The 18033-nt window shown below is 44.7% G+C and overlaps 1 protein-coding gene across 1 annotated transcript in view; it reads left to right on the forward strand.

Moving 5' to 3' along the window:
- The window catches only part of GAD2 (glutamate decarboxylase 2), a 110385-nt gene that overhangs the window by 85343 nt on the left and 7009 nt on the right, over window positions 1–18033 (forward strand). Inside the window, exons 11-12 of the mRNA XM_077268423.1 lie at window positions 6443–6507; window positions 13369–13447. Of these exons, the coding sequence (XP_077124538.1) occupies window positions 6443–6507; window positions 13369–13447 (144 nt within the window). The remainder of the gene's footprint in view (window positions 1–6442; window positions 6508–13368; window positions 13448–18033) is intronic.

Here is an 18033-nt window from a genome sequence, read left to right on the forward strand (position 1 = left end):
CTACTGTTTGACAGTCGCAACACATGCAGGGATCGCCTGTTTTATGGGCAATCCTTGCATGTGTTGCCGCTGTCGAACAGCAGCGAGACATGCAGGCGTGGGACTTGAACATATTTTAATCAATTGATCAACCCTGATCAGACAGGGTCTAATAAATTAAAAATAAAATTATGTAAGAGACCTTTTTGGAACTTTTTAGCAAAATAATAAGTAGATGGTAGAGACGTTGCTAAAATATTGGGGCTTAAAGGGAAAATAATGCTATTAATCTGCAGATATGAGGTTAATTTACAGGTTATTAGCGAACCCGCACCGAGAGCCCCACTGTCGGGAGAAAATTAACTTCTTTCCTTCCAGCAGCCTTGTTCTTTCAGTCATAGGTTTGCGCTGGCACGCCTTCAGTCGCCTCCCTGTGCATAGTGAGTGGCGGCTATAACCATGCTTCTGGCATTGACTGGGCTGACAGACAGCTCTAATGCTGAACCGGCTGTGAGTCAGTGCTGGGGGCACGATCACAACCACCATTCTGCACACACAAAGCGGTAACTGAAACCGCACCAGCGCCACCCTTGTGACTGAAAAAGCAAGGGTGCCAAGGGGAATAAAGTTAATTTCTTCCCCAACAGTGGCGCTTTCAGTGTGGGCACCTCACAATGTCAGAACGCTATTAACCTGCAGATTAATCCCATATCTGCAGGTTAATAGCATTATTTTACATGACACGTTCCCTTTAAAGGAGTTTGCTCTGCTTTTTTTTTCTTCAGGAGCACTCTGCTCCCAGTCCCAGCTTGGCAGGGGGTGGTGCAGTTCTGAAGATTGACAGGTCAGACCAGCGGCATGGCTGCAACATTGGTCTGAATTGTGTGCTTTTCCATACTGCAAGGAGAGTTATCTTTGCTTCTGCTGCATTGGAGAAGTGCAGGGAAACTGAAGTCTTCCTTTTCTAGTGATCTGGCCAGCTAAAGATAGGCAGTTGTAGACTCTAAAGCATAGATTCTGCAAATGTCACACACTCCTCTGTGACTGTTGGGTGGCAACTTAGTCAATGGGTTGGAAAGAGGTAAATTGGAAAGTTTCTTTTTTTTAGCATTTTCAATGTTTTTGCAATTTTTAAAGTTTCGACCAACCATTTAATACGAGGACTGTTACGTGTTTTTCTACTTTGCACGACCAACAGTGAATATGGTGGTCATTCATCCTTCATATTTAGGATTCTTTTTCCATATTAGATTTCATGAAGTAATCCAGTAAGAACATTTATGCAGTTCTAAAAACATGTATGATGACAAGTGATGAATTACAGATGCAAAGGGTCGGAATGGCTATGAAATTTCAAAGACTTGATCCGCTACTTCCGTGAAATCATTACGTTCATCAAAACATGGTTGATGTGCAGCGCCCCAGAGTCCTGGTCGTTGCAGTACTGTGGCTCCGCCACTAAGGGGAGCCACAGTGCGTTCGATGGCACTGAAGGAGTTCCTCCAATCAGGTATCACAGACACCAATATGTTTCACAGCTGGGCCTCCGGGGGGAGCTAAGGGTGCTATTCATTAGGCCACTCCCCACCATAGTGGGTAAACTGGGGGTCAGGCAGGAAGTTAGTAGAGAAAGCTGACTGGATCGAACGAAGCAACACCTAGTGAGAGAGGGTGTTGTGGAGGAAGAGACAGTAGGGTCTCTGCCAGGGGTGGGATCCTGGCAGAGGCTTGGCATTGAAAGAACGTAACGGGACCGTGCCTGCTCAGAATAGCGGCGGTGCCCTAAGAAAGGATTAGAAGCGAGATAGATTGTGCTGAGTGAGAAACGAAATCGAGCAGAAGGAGAATACCAGCAGGGGTTTTGTTGAAAGAGGCAGCACCTTGCTGAGGCGCATTACCGGTGGCCGGAACGCCGAGGGAGTGGAATAATATACAGCTTTAAGCCATACTCCAAACAGCGGCAGGACAGTCAGTCTCAGGCGGGCTGTCTACCACATATCACCTATGAAGTCTTGGGGGGCAATTGCGGGAGAGGGGCGTCTCTAGGGTCCCGGAAGAACTCCAGGCCTACCTGACAAACGGGTGCCGTTCTTACTGTAACATCAGGAAGGGACGGAAGATTAGCAGAAGATCAGTTAATCGAGTTGTGAGGGAACTTAAGAAACAGACACAACAGTTGTGGGGTACTTTCCGTAAGCACAGCAGGGAAGGACTACAACACAAAGCGCTAAGAAGGAAGGCACAGATTTCCACCTGTGAGGAGAACTCTGGAAGTGCCATTGGACCGGCCGGACTTGCGCAGCCTGGTGGACCGGATTCTGGACTGAGGACCGAGAGATCTCCAGTAAAGAGGTAAAGAGACTGCAACCTGGTGTCCTCGTTATTTACCGCGACCTGCACCCCACAACTGCACCGCTATACCACCGTTAACAGCACCTATTTGCAACGGACGTCCCCCACTGACAGACAGGGCCACGGACCGGGTCTAGCCACCGTGACAACCCCAGGACTGAGATCCCAGAGGCCCGGCTCCGGGTACCCCTCGGCCCTGCGGCGGTGTGGGGGGCGCTCCACAACTTGGCGTCACGAACAGGATCTACTTAAGCCTGAAGAATCAGGTCATGTGTGCCTAGAGACTGTGATTTGTTGTGCTTGGACTGTACTTTATTAAGAAGACTGCGTGCTATCATTGACCAAGAGAAGTTCCCGCCAAAAGCCGCCGCCATTGCTACTTCGGAAGAGAAGAGGGGCGTGGAGTAGGCGTAGACAGACTGGAGAGCGCGAACAACAATGACCGCCCAGTCCAAATACTTCTGTGTCCTGAGGACGTGTCCGTCAGTGGCTGAAGTCCGCCTCCTGATCCTGTTTGGAGGGTGGAGACCATGGAGACGGAGCCACCCACGAAAGAGACCGCGGGAAGAAGACGCGGGAAAAGAACAAGAAATGGCGGCACCAGGAGCACAGCGCGGAGCTGACTCGGCCCAGTCCGAGGCCACACAAGCTGGGACAGGCTCCGAAACGCCAACGCTGCGGGGTCTGACCCTCACCGAGTCACTGTTGGGCCGACCCCCTGTGCCACTGTCCGAAGAATGTGTGGCTGCAGCCGAGGCCCGACAGCTGGCCCGCCGCCTGAAGGCTGATGCCCGTGCCCTCACCTGGGTGGGCCAGCTCGCCGAGATCAAGTTGTCTCCTGTTGCTGCTTACCCGGCCGCGGCGGAAGGTACGCTACCCGCGCCGGGCCTGAAAATCATGCCGGATGCTGAGCACTTACGGCGTCTTATGACAGAGTGGCGGAGCCGGCCCCAGGCGGAGCAAGTTAATGTGATTAGTGTTCCGGAGATTCCGTCCTCACACTGGGGTGTGGTGGTGGCCTTTAACCCCCGGTATGGAAGAGGGGTGATCCAGGAAATTGGAGAGCCGCTGCAGATCCGCGTGGACCGGGAGGAGGTGGAGCCTTGCAGCGGAAGGTTCGATCGTGACCTGGAGCCGGGAGACGCCGTCACCTACACGAGGTGGAGAAGGGGCACTGGAGAGACGGGCTGGTTCGCCCGAGGTGTCCAACGATGCGTCGCCCTCCAGGCTGCGGCGGGAGCACCGGAAGGAGATAATCCCGTAGGGAAGGCAGCGGGACCCGGCCCCGAGGAATCGCGAGAAGCTCGGCCTCGCCATGCCCCGGAGGGACGGGTGCACCTGCCGACAAGGAGGACCTCCCGGCGAGGGGTTTTATCGTTACTGGGACCGGAACGGCGTCCTGGCTCACCGGTGCGATCTGTTGGCCTGGTGAGGCCGGATAAGAGGTCGCCTCCCGCAGAACCACAGTAAGATTTTATTGCTTCTAAAATGTAAATAGTTACTGTTTGTTCTTTAAGTTGCTGCTAAACCCGTCCAGGGTAAACTTTAAAAAGGTGACCCCTTTGTTGACCCGGGGTCACTATTGTTGTTTTCTCGAAGTTTTGCACAAAGTTACACAAACTGCGAAATCATGGACTGTGCATGATTTGAACTTTCTTGTAAATAGTTTGCACCTTCTTAAAGGTGCTTCCTACTGGTTTTGTTTAAAGACATTTTGCGAAGATACCATTCCGGAGCCTTTGCATGGACTGGTAGGCTGAGAAGAAGAGCTACCTCAGAAAGACTTGATCTCCTCTTAAAGGGGAGGTTAGAATTGAACTTGAAAGTGATACTGTTTTCGAACAGTAATGTCAAGATAATGCTTTGAAGGAAATGTAACTGTTTTTCATGGAAAAGTTATGTGTGTTTAATTTGTTTAAAATGTGAAACCTAGATAATGTTCTTTGAAGAGAAAGATGTAGAAAGCCCGTAGGGGTAGATGTAGAGTTCCGTTTAACTAAAAGTAAAGAAGTAATAACGAAGGTGAGGATAGAAGGTAAACCCTGCGTCCCCATAGAAAGTTAGTTCGTTACTAAGGACAGAAAGTAGACCCGTAGGGGTTAGTGAGTGAGTCCTTATAGGAGCCAAGCAGAGTGGGCTCCATGCTCTCAAATTGAAAGGAATGTTATGTCTATACTATGTATAGTAGAGAAAGGCAGTAGGCCCTGGCTGAACAGGGCGGTCCTGTAAAAGAAAGGAGAGGCAGTAGGTCTGGTGCCATAGGGACAGGCGGTCCTGCAGGTTCAAAGTAGGAGAATGTGAAGTTATCTTGCCCTGTAATGTGATTATAGGAAGGCCTTTGGTAAACTAAGAGTGTATGTTTCCTAAAGGCAATGTTAATTTATTGTTCCAGCATTTGCACTTAGTAGAATACCCGGTTGGGTAATGAGAGTTAATTGTAGCCTGTTGCTATGATATTTGATTATGTTTTGTAACGTTAAAGTGTCCTCACCTCCCATAAAGGGAAGCCTGTTCAAGTATGCTTATTGTTTTGCACTCAACAAATTTGTATGTCTTTTTGCTAACCTGTATGGTTGTTTTCTTCCCAGTCCCGGAGTACTGTGTTTAACCAGGGGGGAGTGCAGCGCCCCAGAGTCCTGGTCGTTGCAGTACTGTGGCTCCGCCACTAAGGGGAGCCACGGTGCGTTCGATGGCACTGAAGGAGTTCCTCCAATCAGGTATCACAGACACCAATATGTTTCACAGCTGGGCCTCCGGGGGGAGCTAAGGGTGCTATTCATTAGGCCACTCCCCACCATAGTGGGTAAACTGGGGGTCAGGCAGGAAGTTAGTAGAGAAAGCTGACTGGATCGAACGAAGCAACACCTAGTGAGAGAGGGTGTTGTGGAGGAAGAGACAGTAGGGTCTCTGCCAGGGGTGGGATCCTGGCAGAGGCTTGGCATTGAAAGAACGTAACGGGACCGTGCCTGCTCAGAATAGTGGCGGTGCCCTAAGAAAGGATTAGAAGCGAGATAGATTGTGCTGAGTGAGAAACGAAATCGAGCAGAAGGAGAATACCAGCAGGGGTTTTGTTGAAAGAGGCAGCACCTTGCTGAGGCGCATTACCGGTGGCCGGAACGCCGAGGGAGTGGAATAATATACAGCTTTAAGCCATACTCCAAACAGCGGCAGGACAGTCAGTCTCAGGCGGGCTGTCTACCACATATCACCTATGAAGTCTTGGGGGGCAATTGCGGGAGAGGGGCGTCTCTAGGGTCCCGGAAGAACTCCAAGCCTACCTGACAAACGGGTGCCGTTCTTACTGTAACATCAGGAAGGGACGGAAGATTAGCAGAAGATCAGTTAATCGAGTTGTGAGGGAACTTAAGAAACAGACACAACAGTTGTGGGGTACTTTCCGTAAGCACAGCAGGGAAGGACTACAACACAAAGCGCTAAGAAGGAAGGCACAGATTTCCACCTGTGAGGAGAACTCTGGAAGTGCCATTGGACCGGCCGGACTTGCGCAGCCTGGTGGACCGGATTCTGGACTGAGGACCGAGAGATCTCCAGTAAAGAGGTAAAGAGACTGCAACCTGGTGTCCTCGTTATTTACCGCGACCTGCACCCCACAACTGCACCGCTATACCACCGTTAACAGCACCTATTTGCAACGGACGTCCCCCACTGACAGACAGGGCCACGGACCGGGTCTAGCCACCGTGACAACCCCAGGACTGAGATCCCAGAGGCCCGGCTCCGGGTACCCCTCGGCCCTGCGGCGGTGTGGGGGGCGCTCCACAACTGTATAGTTGACACATTGCTAATGTTTTAATAACTATTCCTCTTTAAATTGACTGATTCATGATTTATTATTTGCATATGTCTGCAAAATGCCACATCAGTCAGTGGTCCTAATGGGAGACTCTTCCACTTGAGCAGTAAAATGAGAACCACTCGTAACCTCGGTGTAGTCTGCATGTCCGTAGTGAGTGCCACACAATGCTGTACGTTTAGGCATAACCTAATCATTTCATGCAAATAATTGCAGCCAGAAGAATGTAAAGGACCAACGCGACTCCTATAACAATTACTTACCATGCTTATAAAATCGTACGTCTGTTCTCTGCAGGGAGCATGGGGTGGAGGACTGCTGATGTCGAGAAAACACAGATGGAAGTTAAATGGTGTTGACAGGTATGAACCATTTGTTTGTTCATGTCGCGCACGTTTTCATACATTAGCTGACGGCTGCAACAAAAGTGCAGTATAAACCATTTACTCTTGTGCAGCAAGGACGCTCTTATTTCCTTTGGCAACTTCCAACTCATTCATGTCACTAAGCTTTAGGAAAGCCTGCATGGTGACATTTCCTCTAGCCACTGCTGTTTTGGCTCCGTAGAGTTTTTGTTTTTTTTCCTGGCACTGATCTTGAAAAAAAAATTATTGGAATATTTAAAAAGGATTAAAGAAAAATGTTTAATGAACGTACAAGGAAATACTATAAATTAATCAAAAGGGAAATTTGAAGAAAGAAGAAAACACAATAACCAAAGGACAAAGATACCGTATTTTTCATGATTTGTCTCATTTAGCTAAATTCTTCCTATCTGCTGTATTTATCTATCTCATATCTAAATTAAATTCCAAAAATTGAAGGCAGCACACCAGTAGGTAAAGATGCAGTTTATTGGCCCAGGTGCGACGTTTCGGTCGGTCCAAGATGTGGACCTTTTTCAAGAAATAAAAAAGTGCAAGTGCATGATATTTATGGCAACCAAATTACATAATCAATATTCAATACAATGTGCTACAGTGCATAATTTATAAAACCTACAAACATATAAGTAGATATTTACATCAATAACATGATTGGTGATCATTGACAGCTGTAAACAATTGATCCAAAATATGACCCACCCCATTCATAGCCAAAAACTGTGCTGACAAATGGCATGCTGATTAAACAATTGTGCGTGTCAGGAAGCACTAAAAGGAAAGATGGGAATCACTAGTATTTCCGCTCATGAGTGGATAGTCACTGAAGCCTTCAGCGCTATCTTGGTAAAGTTTATACTTTATACCTCTCCAGCTTTCATACGCATGCTCAAAAGAGATCACGGACCTTCAGCGCCATTTTATAAGCGGGAATATTTGGCGCAACTGCTCACGAGAAATTTATATAGAGATATAGCATTAAATGCAGCTCTAAAAGCAAATCCAAATAATCCATTTATAAGCGTATAGCTCTTATCTGGGGATATCAGGTTATGGTATGTGCCCAATGGTTCTGGGAACACCCCCCATTGGCTGGGGCAGGTAACCCATATAACCTAAGAGTGATGGGAGAAATGAACACCGGTTAGGACACAACACTCAACCTTCACTCAGATTGGGCAAGAAACCATAATCCATCAATATATAGCCCCTGGCGCCTGCACAATTGTATATAGAATAGAACTGGTGTGATTGCTTCTAAATACCTATGTAATTTAGTTGCCATAAATATTATGCACTTGCACTTTTGGATTGCTTGAAAAGGTCCACATCTTGGACTGAAACGTCGCACATGGGCCAATAAGCTGCATCTTTACCTACTGGTGTGCTGCCTGCAATTTTTGGAATTTAATTTAGATATGAGATAGATAGATATATTTTTTTACATTTTAAAAATTACAAAAAGCAAAATGGGCCAATGCAAAAGTATGGGCACTCTTAGAGATTCGTGTGCTCAGATAACTTTGACCAAGCTTTCAGACTTTAAGTAGCCTGTTAGGGTTATAGTTTGTTCACCATCATTGTTACCATCATGCAATTTTTCAGCCTTTGGATTTTGTTGCAGCCAATGGCACGGGGAACATTTCAAGGGTAGAAGGAAGAATGGATTCAATGAAATTTCAACAAATTCTTGATGCAAAAAATAACACCATCTGTAAAAAAGTTGAAGTTGGAAAGAGGATGGCTTCTACAAATGGATAATGACTAGGTACTAACCATGCAGGGTGCCCAAACTTTTCCATTGGCCAATTTATTTAACTTTTTTAATTTTTAAAATGTAAAAATTACAATACATTTTTTTGCCTAAAATACAAAGGACATGTGTCATGTTTAACTTTAGGCCTTTTAGAGATTATTTCATCTTCACCTTGCTTAACTGTTCTCAATAACAGTAATTTAACTAAGGGTGCCCAAACTTAGATAGATAGATAGATAGATAGATAGATAGATAGATAGATAGATAGATAGATAGATAGATAGATAGATAGATAGATAGATAGATGTTCACACTATAAATTATGGAAGGTTGACTTTTTTTTAAATTATGTCTTAAAATTAATATACAATATCTGTCTAATGCTTTACTGTTCAGATATTATATCCGACCAGTGATTGAAAAACTGTGACCAATTTTAAGCTTAAAAAACCAACAAAAAAAGAATAAATCAAGTGAAGCCTAAACCTTTATGAGGAATTAATCTGAGCTCATATCCACACTGACGACACAAATTATACATCATTATTGTTAATATGACCCAGTTGCAAATGATAATTGCTCTACCACCCAGGGATTAAAGCATCTGAAGTCCCGCAGTTGTATGTTCTGATCTCTGACACTCATCAGTGTAGTGAAAGAAGCTTTAGTCGATTTCCAAGCATGGCAAATTGGGGTGACAGTTCTTTTCTTCTAGCAGAGAAGCTATGTAGCGATGTTAAGATGCCGCCTATCGCATATGGGATAGCTTCTCTGGTATATTTGTATTTAAAATGCATATAATTTCAGGGTATTATGCACTGTAATTGCAGCAATTTCACAGAAAATAAAGCACTCTTTAGCTGGGTGTTGGCTTCCTAGAAAATTATGCTGCCTAATAATTGGACCATTGAAGCCTAAATGGAGCGTGGATAGTAAAAAAAAGCTCTATACCTGTTCTACAGATGGTACAGTAAATTGAAATTATTATACAATATACACTATGCAAAATACAATATGATCGAACTAACATGAACATTTGCTATCACAAAAGAATATATGACCTAATTGAACTTGCCCCTGCAATCACACTAGTAATATACAGTGCTCTTACACTATAAGGGTGCATTTACACTGGCCGATTATCATAAGATTGCTCCTAGGAAACCCGTTTGACTATTTTCTGTCAGTGTAAACAAGCTGCTCGTTCACCAGGTGAACTGAGTAATAAGCATGCTTTAAAATCATCATTCTCAGCATCACATCATTTTGTCTAAATAGATCATGTGCTGCACAAGACAATCATATGACTAATTGGTCTGTGTACATGGGAAGTGCAGTTGGCTTGTCTTAATAGACTATTAAAAAATCACTGAATACATCACCAGAATCACCAACAGCATAAATACAGCACCAGAACCATCATCAGTACATGAATACATTGCCAACCTTACAACGGTAATCAGATGCAATTCCAGGTCAACCCTTTATTCACCATCTTGTACAGACACCATGATGTCTTTTCACATCCACAGCTCATCTCTACAGACTTCCCTCTTCTCTGGTCTTTTGTAGCACATCCCCACACTATGCTCTTAAAAAGTAACAATGTTTTTATAATGTTCCTGAAAATAAATATCTGCCCTATGCTGTGCCCCTGAATACATACACTATGCCTCACGGTACTCACTGCACAAATTATGACCCCAACACTGTACCTCTCATGGCACATGGCCTCCACTCTGTCCTCTCAAATAAAATATTGCACAAAATCCCCTTTATGAACTCTAATCATCACACTGTACCCCCTTATGACCTATAACTACCAAACTGATTGCCCTTCTGAACTATAACTGTCACACTGTCTGTCCTTATTAGCTATTACCACCACACTGTTCACTTTTATTATCTAGAAACGCCACACTGTCCGCCCTAATCAGCTTTAACCGCTACACTGTCTGCACTTATTAGCTATAACCGATCACACTATCCCGATCTTCATTGTCTCCCCACATTGCCCCCTTTCCATATTAGGCTCCCTCTTCACACTGCATCACCCATACTGGGTGCCCTCCATACTGTCCAATTTCTATACTGTGCCCTCTCCTTGCACTTCCCCCTCTGCATAATTTCCAATATATTGTGCCCTCGCACTGTCCCTCAAAACTACCCAATCTCTCTATACTGTGCCCTATACTATGCACTCACACTGTGCCCCTCATACTTCCCAGTCTCCGTACTGTGCCCCTCCTCACACTTTTATCCTCTCTGGATATTATACTGTCCCCTCTATACTGTGGTCTCACACTGACTCCCCACTCTGCCCCCTCTCTGTACTGTCCACTATACTGTCTCCTCACAGTATCTCCCCCATACTGCCCAGTATCTATATTGTCCCCATACTCACACTTTTCCCCTATTGCCCCCTCACACTATCCCCCACGCTGTCCCATCTTTATACTGTCCCCCCACACTGACCAGTCTCTATACTGTGCCCCCTACTCACACATTTCCCCTCATAGTGTCCCCTCACACTGTCCTCCACACTGTTCCTTTTTACACTGTCCACCCCCGCAGTGCCCAATCTCTACAATGCCTCCTCACATTCACCCTCATGCTGTCCCCTCACACTATTTCCACCCCAATAAATCCTCCTTGCATCTTTGGTTCCATTTGAGCAATTACCTTCCATCTATCCTCTACTTCTCTGTGGCGCAGTAGTGACATCAGCAACGTGATCAAGTGACATCATCATGCCTAATGGGGCACCCTCAGCCTGCCGCACTTGGCATCTAGCTAATTTTGCCTCATGGTAGAGGAATCCTGATGGCGCTCCCCTGCTGACTGCTCCCCGCTTGTTTTCCTTCCTCCTCCAGTTATGCCCCTGCTATAAGGTTGTTGATAAATTAATACCAACATTTACCGTCCATGCCTGTGTTGCACTGTATACTAAACATGGGCAGGGCATTACCTTCCTTAGTCTCTCAATCATCAACGCCTCCTGCTGACAGGATGATCCATTTTCAAGAAGATTAGTGACTACTGGAGGTTATCACCATAGAAACTGCATGATTTACAGAATCGTTCAAGACTGAAAGGAGCTTCCAGAGGAAAAAAAAATACATTTTTGGAATATCCGAATGCCTGTATTTTGGCGTACCAAAGATAAGGTTAATTTCGTGAAATTACGCAGCTTCAAAAAAGAAAACAAATCCTTTGTGCTACTAATGACCTGTGGCACAATTGTGAGACCTGAGATAAAAACAGGATGTTTAATATAAGTAGATTGTCTGATATTTGGGAAAGTGTTATCTTTCACATACAGTAGTAATAATAAGTCAGGGGGACAGAGGACAGGACCCCAGGATTTTAAGGACTACTCTGTGATGACATTCCAGTCTTTGACATGACTCAAAGTGATTAAGTTCAGTACATGAAGCGTATATCGCAAAACTAGGAAGGGCTACCTAGTGCTGGGTGTATCAGGGGGCAATATAAAAAAAAAACACATTTCCTTGGCTGGGGTACTTAGATATAAGAATAAAATAAAACCTATAGCTACAAAGATGGTTCTGTAATTACAAAGACGTATAACCTTCACGCCTCGTATGCACGCTTATTTGAGCTCCATATGTACAGAGATATTTGTAAAATATCTCATCAGTTAGATGTGGTATTTCTCTCACCTTCCAATTATCTGTCGTAGTACCTATTTTGGTTTTCATTTATGTAAAGGTTCATCAATTTACACACATCAAAAAATATGTCTACGTTAATAGTGTAATAATTGAAATGGGGAGAGGAGGGGGATATGGCTGCAGCTTCTCTGTATGTCTGTTATTGGGTGAAATAACATAACAGAGGAGGAGCTATGAAGCATTAGAGGGAGTCATCTGATCAATTCTAGGCGCTGTGCACAGCATCAACTTCACTTTATGAAGAAACTACCCTCGAAGCCAAAAAAAGTAAAAAGCATACAGAAGAATTACATTGTAGTAATATATATTCAAAAATTGCAAATTATCCCCTATCCATTGGGGAATAGGGAATAACTTGTTCATCACTGGATGCCCAACTACTGTGACCCCAGCAATCCCAATAATGTAACCTTGGAAGCCCAAGAACCAGGTTCAGATGAGTCCCATCTTGATTTCAGTGGAGGTGCACATGATTAGCCTCCTCTCCATTCAATTTCAACGGGACTAATGGGATAAAAAAGAATTGTCTGCATCTTTCTCTAACAATCTCATAGAAAATGAATGAAGACGATCATTGAAGATTGAGCTTTGCAGAGCGCAGGTGTTACAGAGCTCTGTTCTCAGGATCACGGGAGGTCCCAGTGGCCCAGATCCCAGTATTCACCAAGTTTTCCCCTATCCTGTTGATAAACATAACTTGGAGAGTAGGGACAGGGGGAAAGATCATCCTTATTGAAACAATATTTATAATAAGACAATTTTCAATTTGCTTCATTAAATATGTAATTGTACTTCTTGGCATATAATAAAGCTTTTAACCTAAAAGGGGACATTTATCTGATCCAACTTTTCCTATGCCCTTTTCTTTCCTTCCCCTTCTCTTCTACCTTTCCTAACTTTTCCTTCCGCATTCTTTTCCTCTTGCATTAACCTTTTTTTTCTCTGTTGATTTTTCTTTGAATATATCTTATTACTTACTTGTTTGATGGAACATGTTTTAGATCACTCTGTTATGTTTTATTACTCACTTTATTGACTATAACTATAATCCCCTTCCAAAAATTGTGAAAAATCCCCCCAAATAAAAAGAATATTGTTGATAAAAATAACTTGTAATTTTTTAGAAAACCCCTTTTAAACCCTTCTCAAGCTTTTGATAATAAGACCTCAACAGCCAGAGCATGGTGATGTCAGAGTCTCACTATGGGTCAAAGTCAATGCCAAAATTAAAAATAATGATCAATTTGTATCTCATTCTTCTCCTGAAATAACATTAAAAAGGAGACAGTTATGTTGATAATCAAGAAAGTCAGATAAAAGCTTTTGTAGCATAGTTATAACAATATAATGAACATTTTTCCTAATATCTGTTGATGGTTTTATTTGTAGAGCCAATTCTGTCACATGGAACCCACACAAGATGATGGGTGTTCCACTCCAGTGCTCAGCACTTCTGGTTAGAGAAGAGGTAAGACTTCATAGCTTCTACAACTTTAACAAAATACATCATAAGTCTTTATTGTGCTGTTTCCAGATCTTTAGCTCATTCCCTTATTGTATATTGCAAAGCAAAGCGGAATCCTAGGTAACTGGATCGGCCACTATTTAGACTATGATGCCAGACATCATTTTTGAACTTCAAGAGGAAAATGCAGCCATCATTAAAGCTGGAGTTACTCTTTAATGAACAATCTTTGAAGAGCACCTTTCACCAAATTTTTCATGAGGTGGACCAAATATGTAATTGTAGCCACAGTGTGGCATAAAATGTTTGTTTTAATCCGTTGCGGAGGTATTAGCAATCAAAGTATTTGGCACCTAATGAATTAACGTTTGTTAAGTTCAAGTGGGTGTTTTGAACTCTAAATCATGTAGGGATAAGAACACAAACCAGTGAAAGGAATCTGATAACACCCACTTGGACTTAACTATAGTTATGTATTTTTCGGACTATAAGACACACCGGACCATAAGACGCAACACAGATTTTCAGAAGGAAAATAGGGAAAAAAAATGTCAAATGGGGGTCCATCTTACAGTCTGAATTCAGCTTACCAGGGAAGGGATCAGCACAGGTGGAGGAGTGGTCACAGGGGTCGCTCGGTGGTCCAGGCTGGTGTGGTGGCCTCCGGGAAATCCCATCCCAAGCTGGTGCGGTGGCGGTGCTCTGTACTGTTGCAGTGGTGGTGGCTCTGTGCTGGGGCAGTGGCGGTGGCTTTGTGCTGGGGCAGTGGCAGTGGCTCTGTGCTGGTGCGGTGTTCTTTGCTGGAGCAGTGGCAGTGCTCTGTGTTGGGGCAGTGGCGGTGGCTCTGTGCTGGTGTGGTGCTCTGTGCTGGGGCAGTGGCAGTGCTCTGTGCTGGGGCAGTGGCGGTGGCTCTGTGCTGGGGTAGTGGCGGTGGCTCTGTGCTGGTGCGGAGGCTCTGAGCTGGGGCAGGAGGGCTGTGCTCCGGGGCAGGGGCTGTGCTCCAATGCAGTGTCAGCTGCTCTCTGTGCTCCGTGTGGGGCTCTTCCAGCATTTTGTCTAAGCCCGGAGGCCCCTGCACATCCGTTGCTGCCATGTTGCGGTTGCCTCAGGGAACATGGCCTCCGGGAAGATGGCCGTCGGGTCAGGGGCAGCGCATGCTCAGATTCAAATCTTGGCAACGAGATCTCATCTCTGTTGAGGTAGACCAAATATGCAATAGTAGCCACAATGTGGCATAAAATGTCTGTTTTTAATCCGTTGCGGAGGTATTAACAATCAAAGTATTTGGCATCTAATGAATTAACTTTTGTTAAGTTCAAGTGGGTGTTTTCAACTCTAAATCATGTAGGGAAAAGAACACAAACCAGTGAAAGGTATCTGATAACACCCACTTGGACTTAACTTTAGTTTCCGTATTTTTTGGACTATAAGATGCACCAGACCATAAGACGCACCCCAAATTTTCAGAAGGAAAATAGAGGAAAAAAATGTGTCAAATGGGGGTCCGTCTTACAGTACAAATTCAGCTTACCAGGGAAGGGGTGGGCATAGGTGGAGGAGTGGTCACAGGGGTCGCTCAGTGGTCCAGGCTGGTGCGGCGGCCTCCAGGAAATCCCATCCCAAGATGGTGTGGAGGTGGTGCTCTATTCTGTGGCAGTGGCCGTGGCTCTGTGCTGGGGCAGTGGTGGTGGCTCTGTGCTGGGGTAGTGGTGGTGGCTCTGTGCTGGGGTGGTGGCTTTGTGCTGAGGCAGGGGAGCTGTGCTCCGGGGCAGGGGCTGTGCTCCAATGCAGTGGCAGCGGCCCTCTGTGCTCCATGGGGGGCTCCACCAGCATTTTGTCAAAGCCCATAGGCCCCCACACATCCGCTGCTGCCATGTTGCGGTGGACTCTGGGAAGATGGCCACTGGGTCAGGGGCGGCGCATGCTCTGATTCAAATCTCAGCAACGAGATCTCATCCCGAGATCTCATCTTCTGAGATCTCTGGACGAGAAATGAATCTGAGCATGCGCCGCCCCCAGCCCAGCGGCCATGTTCCCAGAGGCCACCGCAACATGGCAGCAACGAATGTGTGGGGGCCTCTGGGCTTTGGCAAAATGCCGGCTGGGGCCCCCCGCGCAGCAGGGAGAGCCACTGCCACTGCCCCAGAGCACAGGCTCCATCACCACACCACAGAGCCCCGCCGCACCGCCACAGCCGCACCAGCCTGGGAAGGGAGGCTGCATTGGGGCCACCGCCACAGGATTTGTAAGTATATTGCAACTATAAGAGGCACCCCCATTTTCCAAAAAAATGTTGGGGGAAAAAAGTACGTCCAATGGTCCGAAAAATACAGTAACTCATTTGGTGCCAAATATTTGATTGCTAATATCTATGCAACAGTGAGCTGAAATTAAAGTTTTACTCCTATCTGCAGCCAATATTACATTGTGTGTTCAGCTCAACATGTAAAAGTTGGTGAAAGGTTCTCTTAAAGGTTGCATTTAATGCAAGCTTTGATTCCACTTACATCACCTTTAAGACATCCATTCTAATAATGGTATTTTTTTTAATAAAATGAAGATTGAGCATGGTGTAAGAGAGTAAAGAAATATACCAGTGCCCAACACTCTCATTAAAACCTTAGCTACATACCTCCCAAAGGAGGCGTTCTCTCTAAGCCACTGCGGCACACCACATGATTTGGCAACCAGCGGAACAGGCTCCTTTTTCTTATTGCTTATTCCAGGACACACAGTTCTTTGGATCCAGTACTTTACTACTGTACCTATTGGCACTATGGAATTGTAACTGAAGAAGGTCTGATGTAAGACCGAAACGTTTTTGTTTGACCAATATAGTGAATCATATTAAATCAGGGAGTGCTGAGCTGTCAGTGTGTTGATTGACAGCTCAGTCTTTCAATCTGAGACTGGGAGGTGCTGGCTGTCTCCTTGTTTTCATTATCCCAGGTAATTGCCAAGCTACTTAACTGGGCTGTTACTACCAGACCTCTGCCACATTCAGCTAAGTGTGGTTTGTTCCTCTGTGCCTTACATTCTGTTTGGAGATCTTTTGCTGCCTGACCTTAGACCTAGTTCTGACCATGCATCTGTTTATCCCCTTCTGCTCTGATCCACTATCTCCTGGTATTCTGACCTCGGACCGTTACCTGACTATATCTTTGTCTCTTCCTTCTGTTTATGACATACCCTCCTAGCTTCTGACCACGGACTCCCTGGCTATCCTGTCTCCCATTTTTTCCTTGAGAAGTGACTCCGCTTCACACTCTATTCTTTCAGTTCGTGGAAATCAGGCTGCACTCAGATTTCATCCGAGTAGAGTCCAATGTTGTCCACACTCATTGACTTATATGGCTGAGTGTGATCCAAATATCAGATCAAACTCTGACATGTACAAAAAACTGGATTTGTGCAAGGAGCCTTGAACTAACGTTGGTCCGAGTGCAAATATTTTTTCAGATCTCACTCGGACTGAAAATTTGGCTATATGCAAGAACTCTTATTATAATAGATAATGGTATTTTCTGTGTAACAAAAAAGGTGACTAAGAAAAGACGATATCACGCTATAATTTAATAGAAAGGACAGATCACACTTGCAGTCATTACATAAGCACTGGTTGAAGTTATTGAGAGATGTAGAGGACTGCGGTATTATCACTAATGTAGATGTAAATGATGTCTCTTCCCTCAGGATGTCTGCAATTTAAGCAGTTACTACTTATAATTAGAATTTATAAAGTGCTATAAATTTTGCTGTATGATAATAGTTTTCTACACTGATCACTTGTAGAATTTTAAGTAAGGCATAACTACATATATTATAAAACTAGTGACCACATAGCACATCTGCCCATTAGGAATGCTACTTCCAAAGGGGCCACCTTTAAAAAACTACTACTAGGGATCTTGAAAACATTTTAGTTTCATGGCAACCATTAAAAATTGTCGCAAAGGCATAAAATATATAAAGCATTTAAAGGGAGTCTGTCAGCCCAAACTGCAAGCGTAAACTAATCATATAGTCATGTAGAGGATTCCATCCCTTCTAAACATTAAACATCTTCTCTTCTAATCGCTGTCTCTGGACTGCAGAAATTGAAGTTTAATCAAATATGCTAATTAGGGTGCTTGGCGCCCCTGGGTGTGGCCAAGTGGTTTAATGCACTGCTCCTCCCACTGATTTTACATGTCCCACCTCTCTTACTTGTGATTGACAGTGGCTGGCTTGTTTGAGTTCTCTCTGTACACAATGCTCCGTCTAAGGCAAGCCAGACCTGTCAATCATCAGTGAGAGTGGAGGGGCATGTAAATCCAGTAACTGCAATGGCGCACTGAGCCTCCGTCCAAATCAACTTGGCCTCACCAAGCAGTCACTGAGCACCTTAATTAACACTTTTGATAAATCTTCAATTTCTAAAGAATGGAGGCTGCAATTAGACCACTATAGTTTAGCTTTTTTTTTTTTTTTATAGGAGTTAGGCTATGTGCACACGTTGCGGATTTGCCTCTGGAATTTTTTGTGCGGATTCTGCATCTCTTGGCAGAAAACGCAGGTGCGGATTTGATGCGTTTTTTTATGCTGATTTT

Source organism: Ranitomeya variabilis, chromosome 6 (genome assembly GCF_051348905.1).
Source record: "Ranitomeya variabilis isolate aRanVar5 chromosome 6, aRanVar5.hap1, whole genome shotgun sequence".
NCBI classification, from domain to species: domain Eukaryota; kingdom Metazoa; phylum Chordata; class Amphibia; order Anura; family Dendrobatidae; genus Ranitomeya; species Ranitomeya variabilis.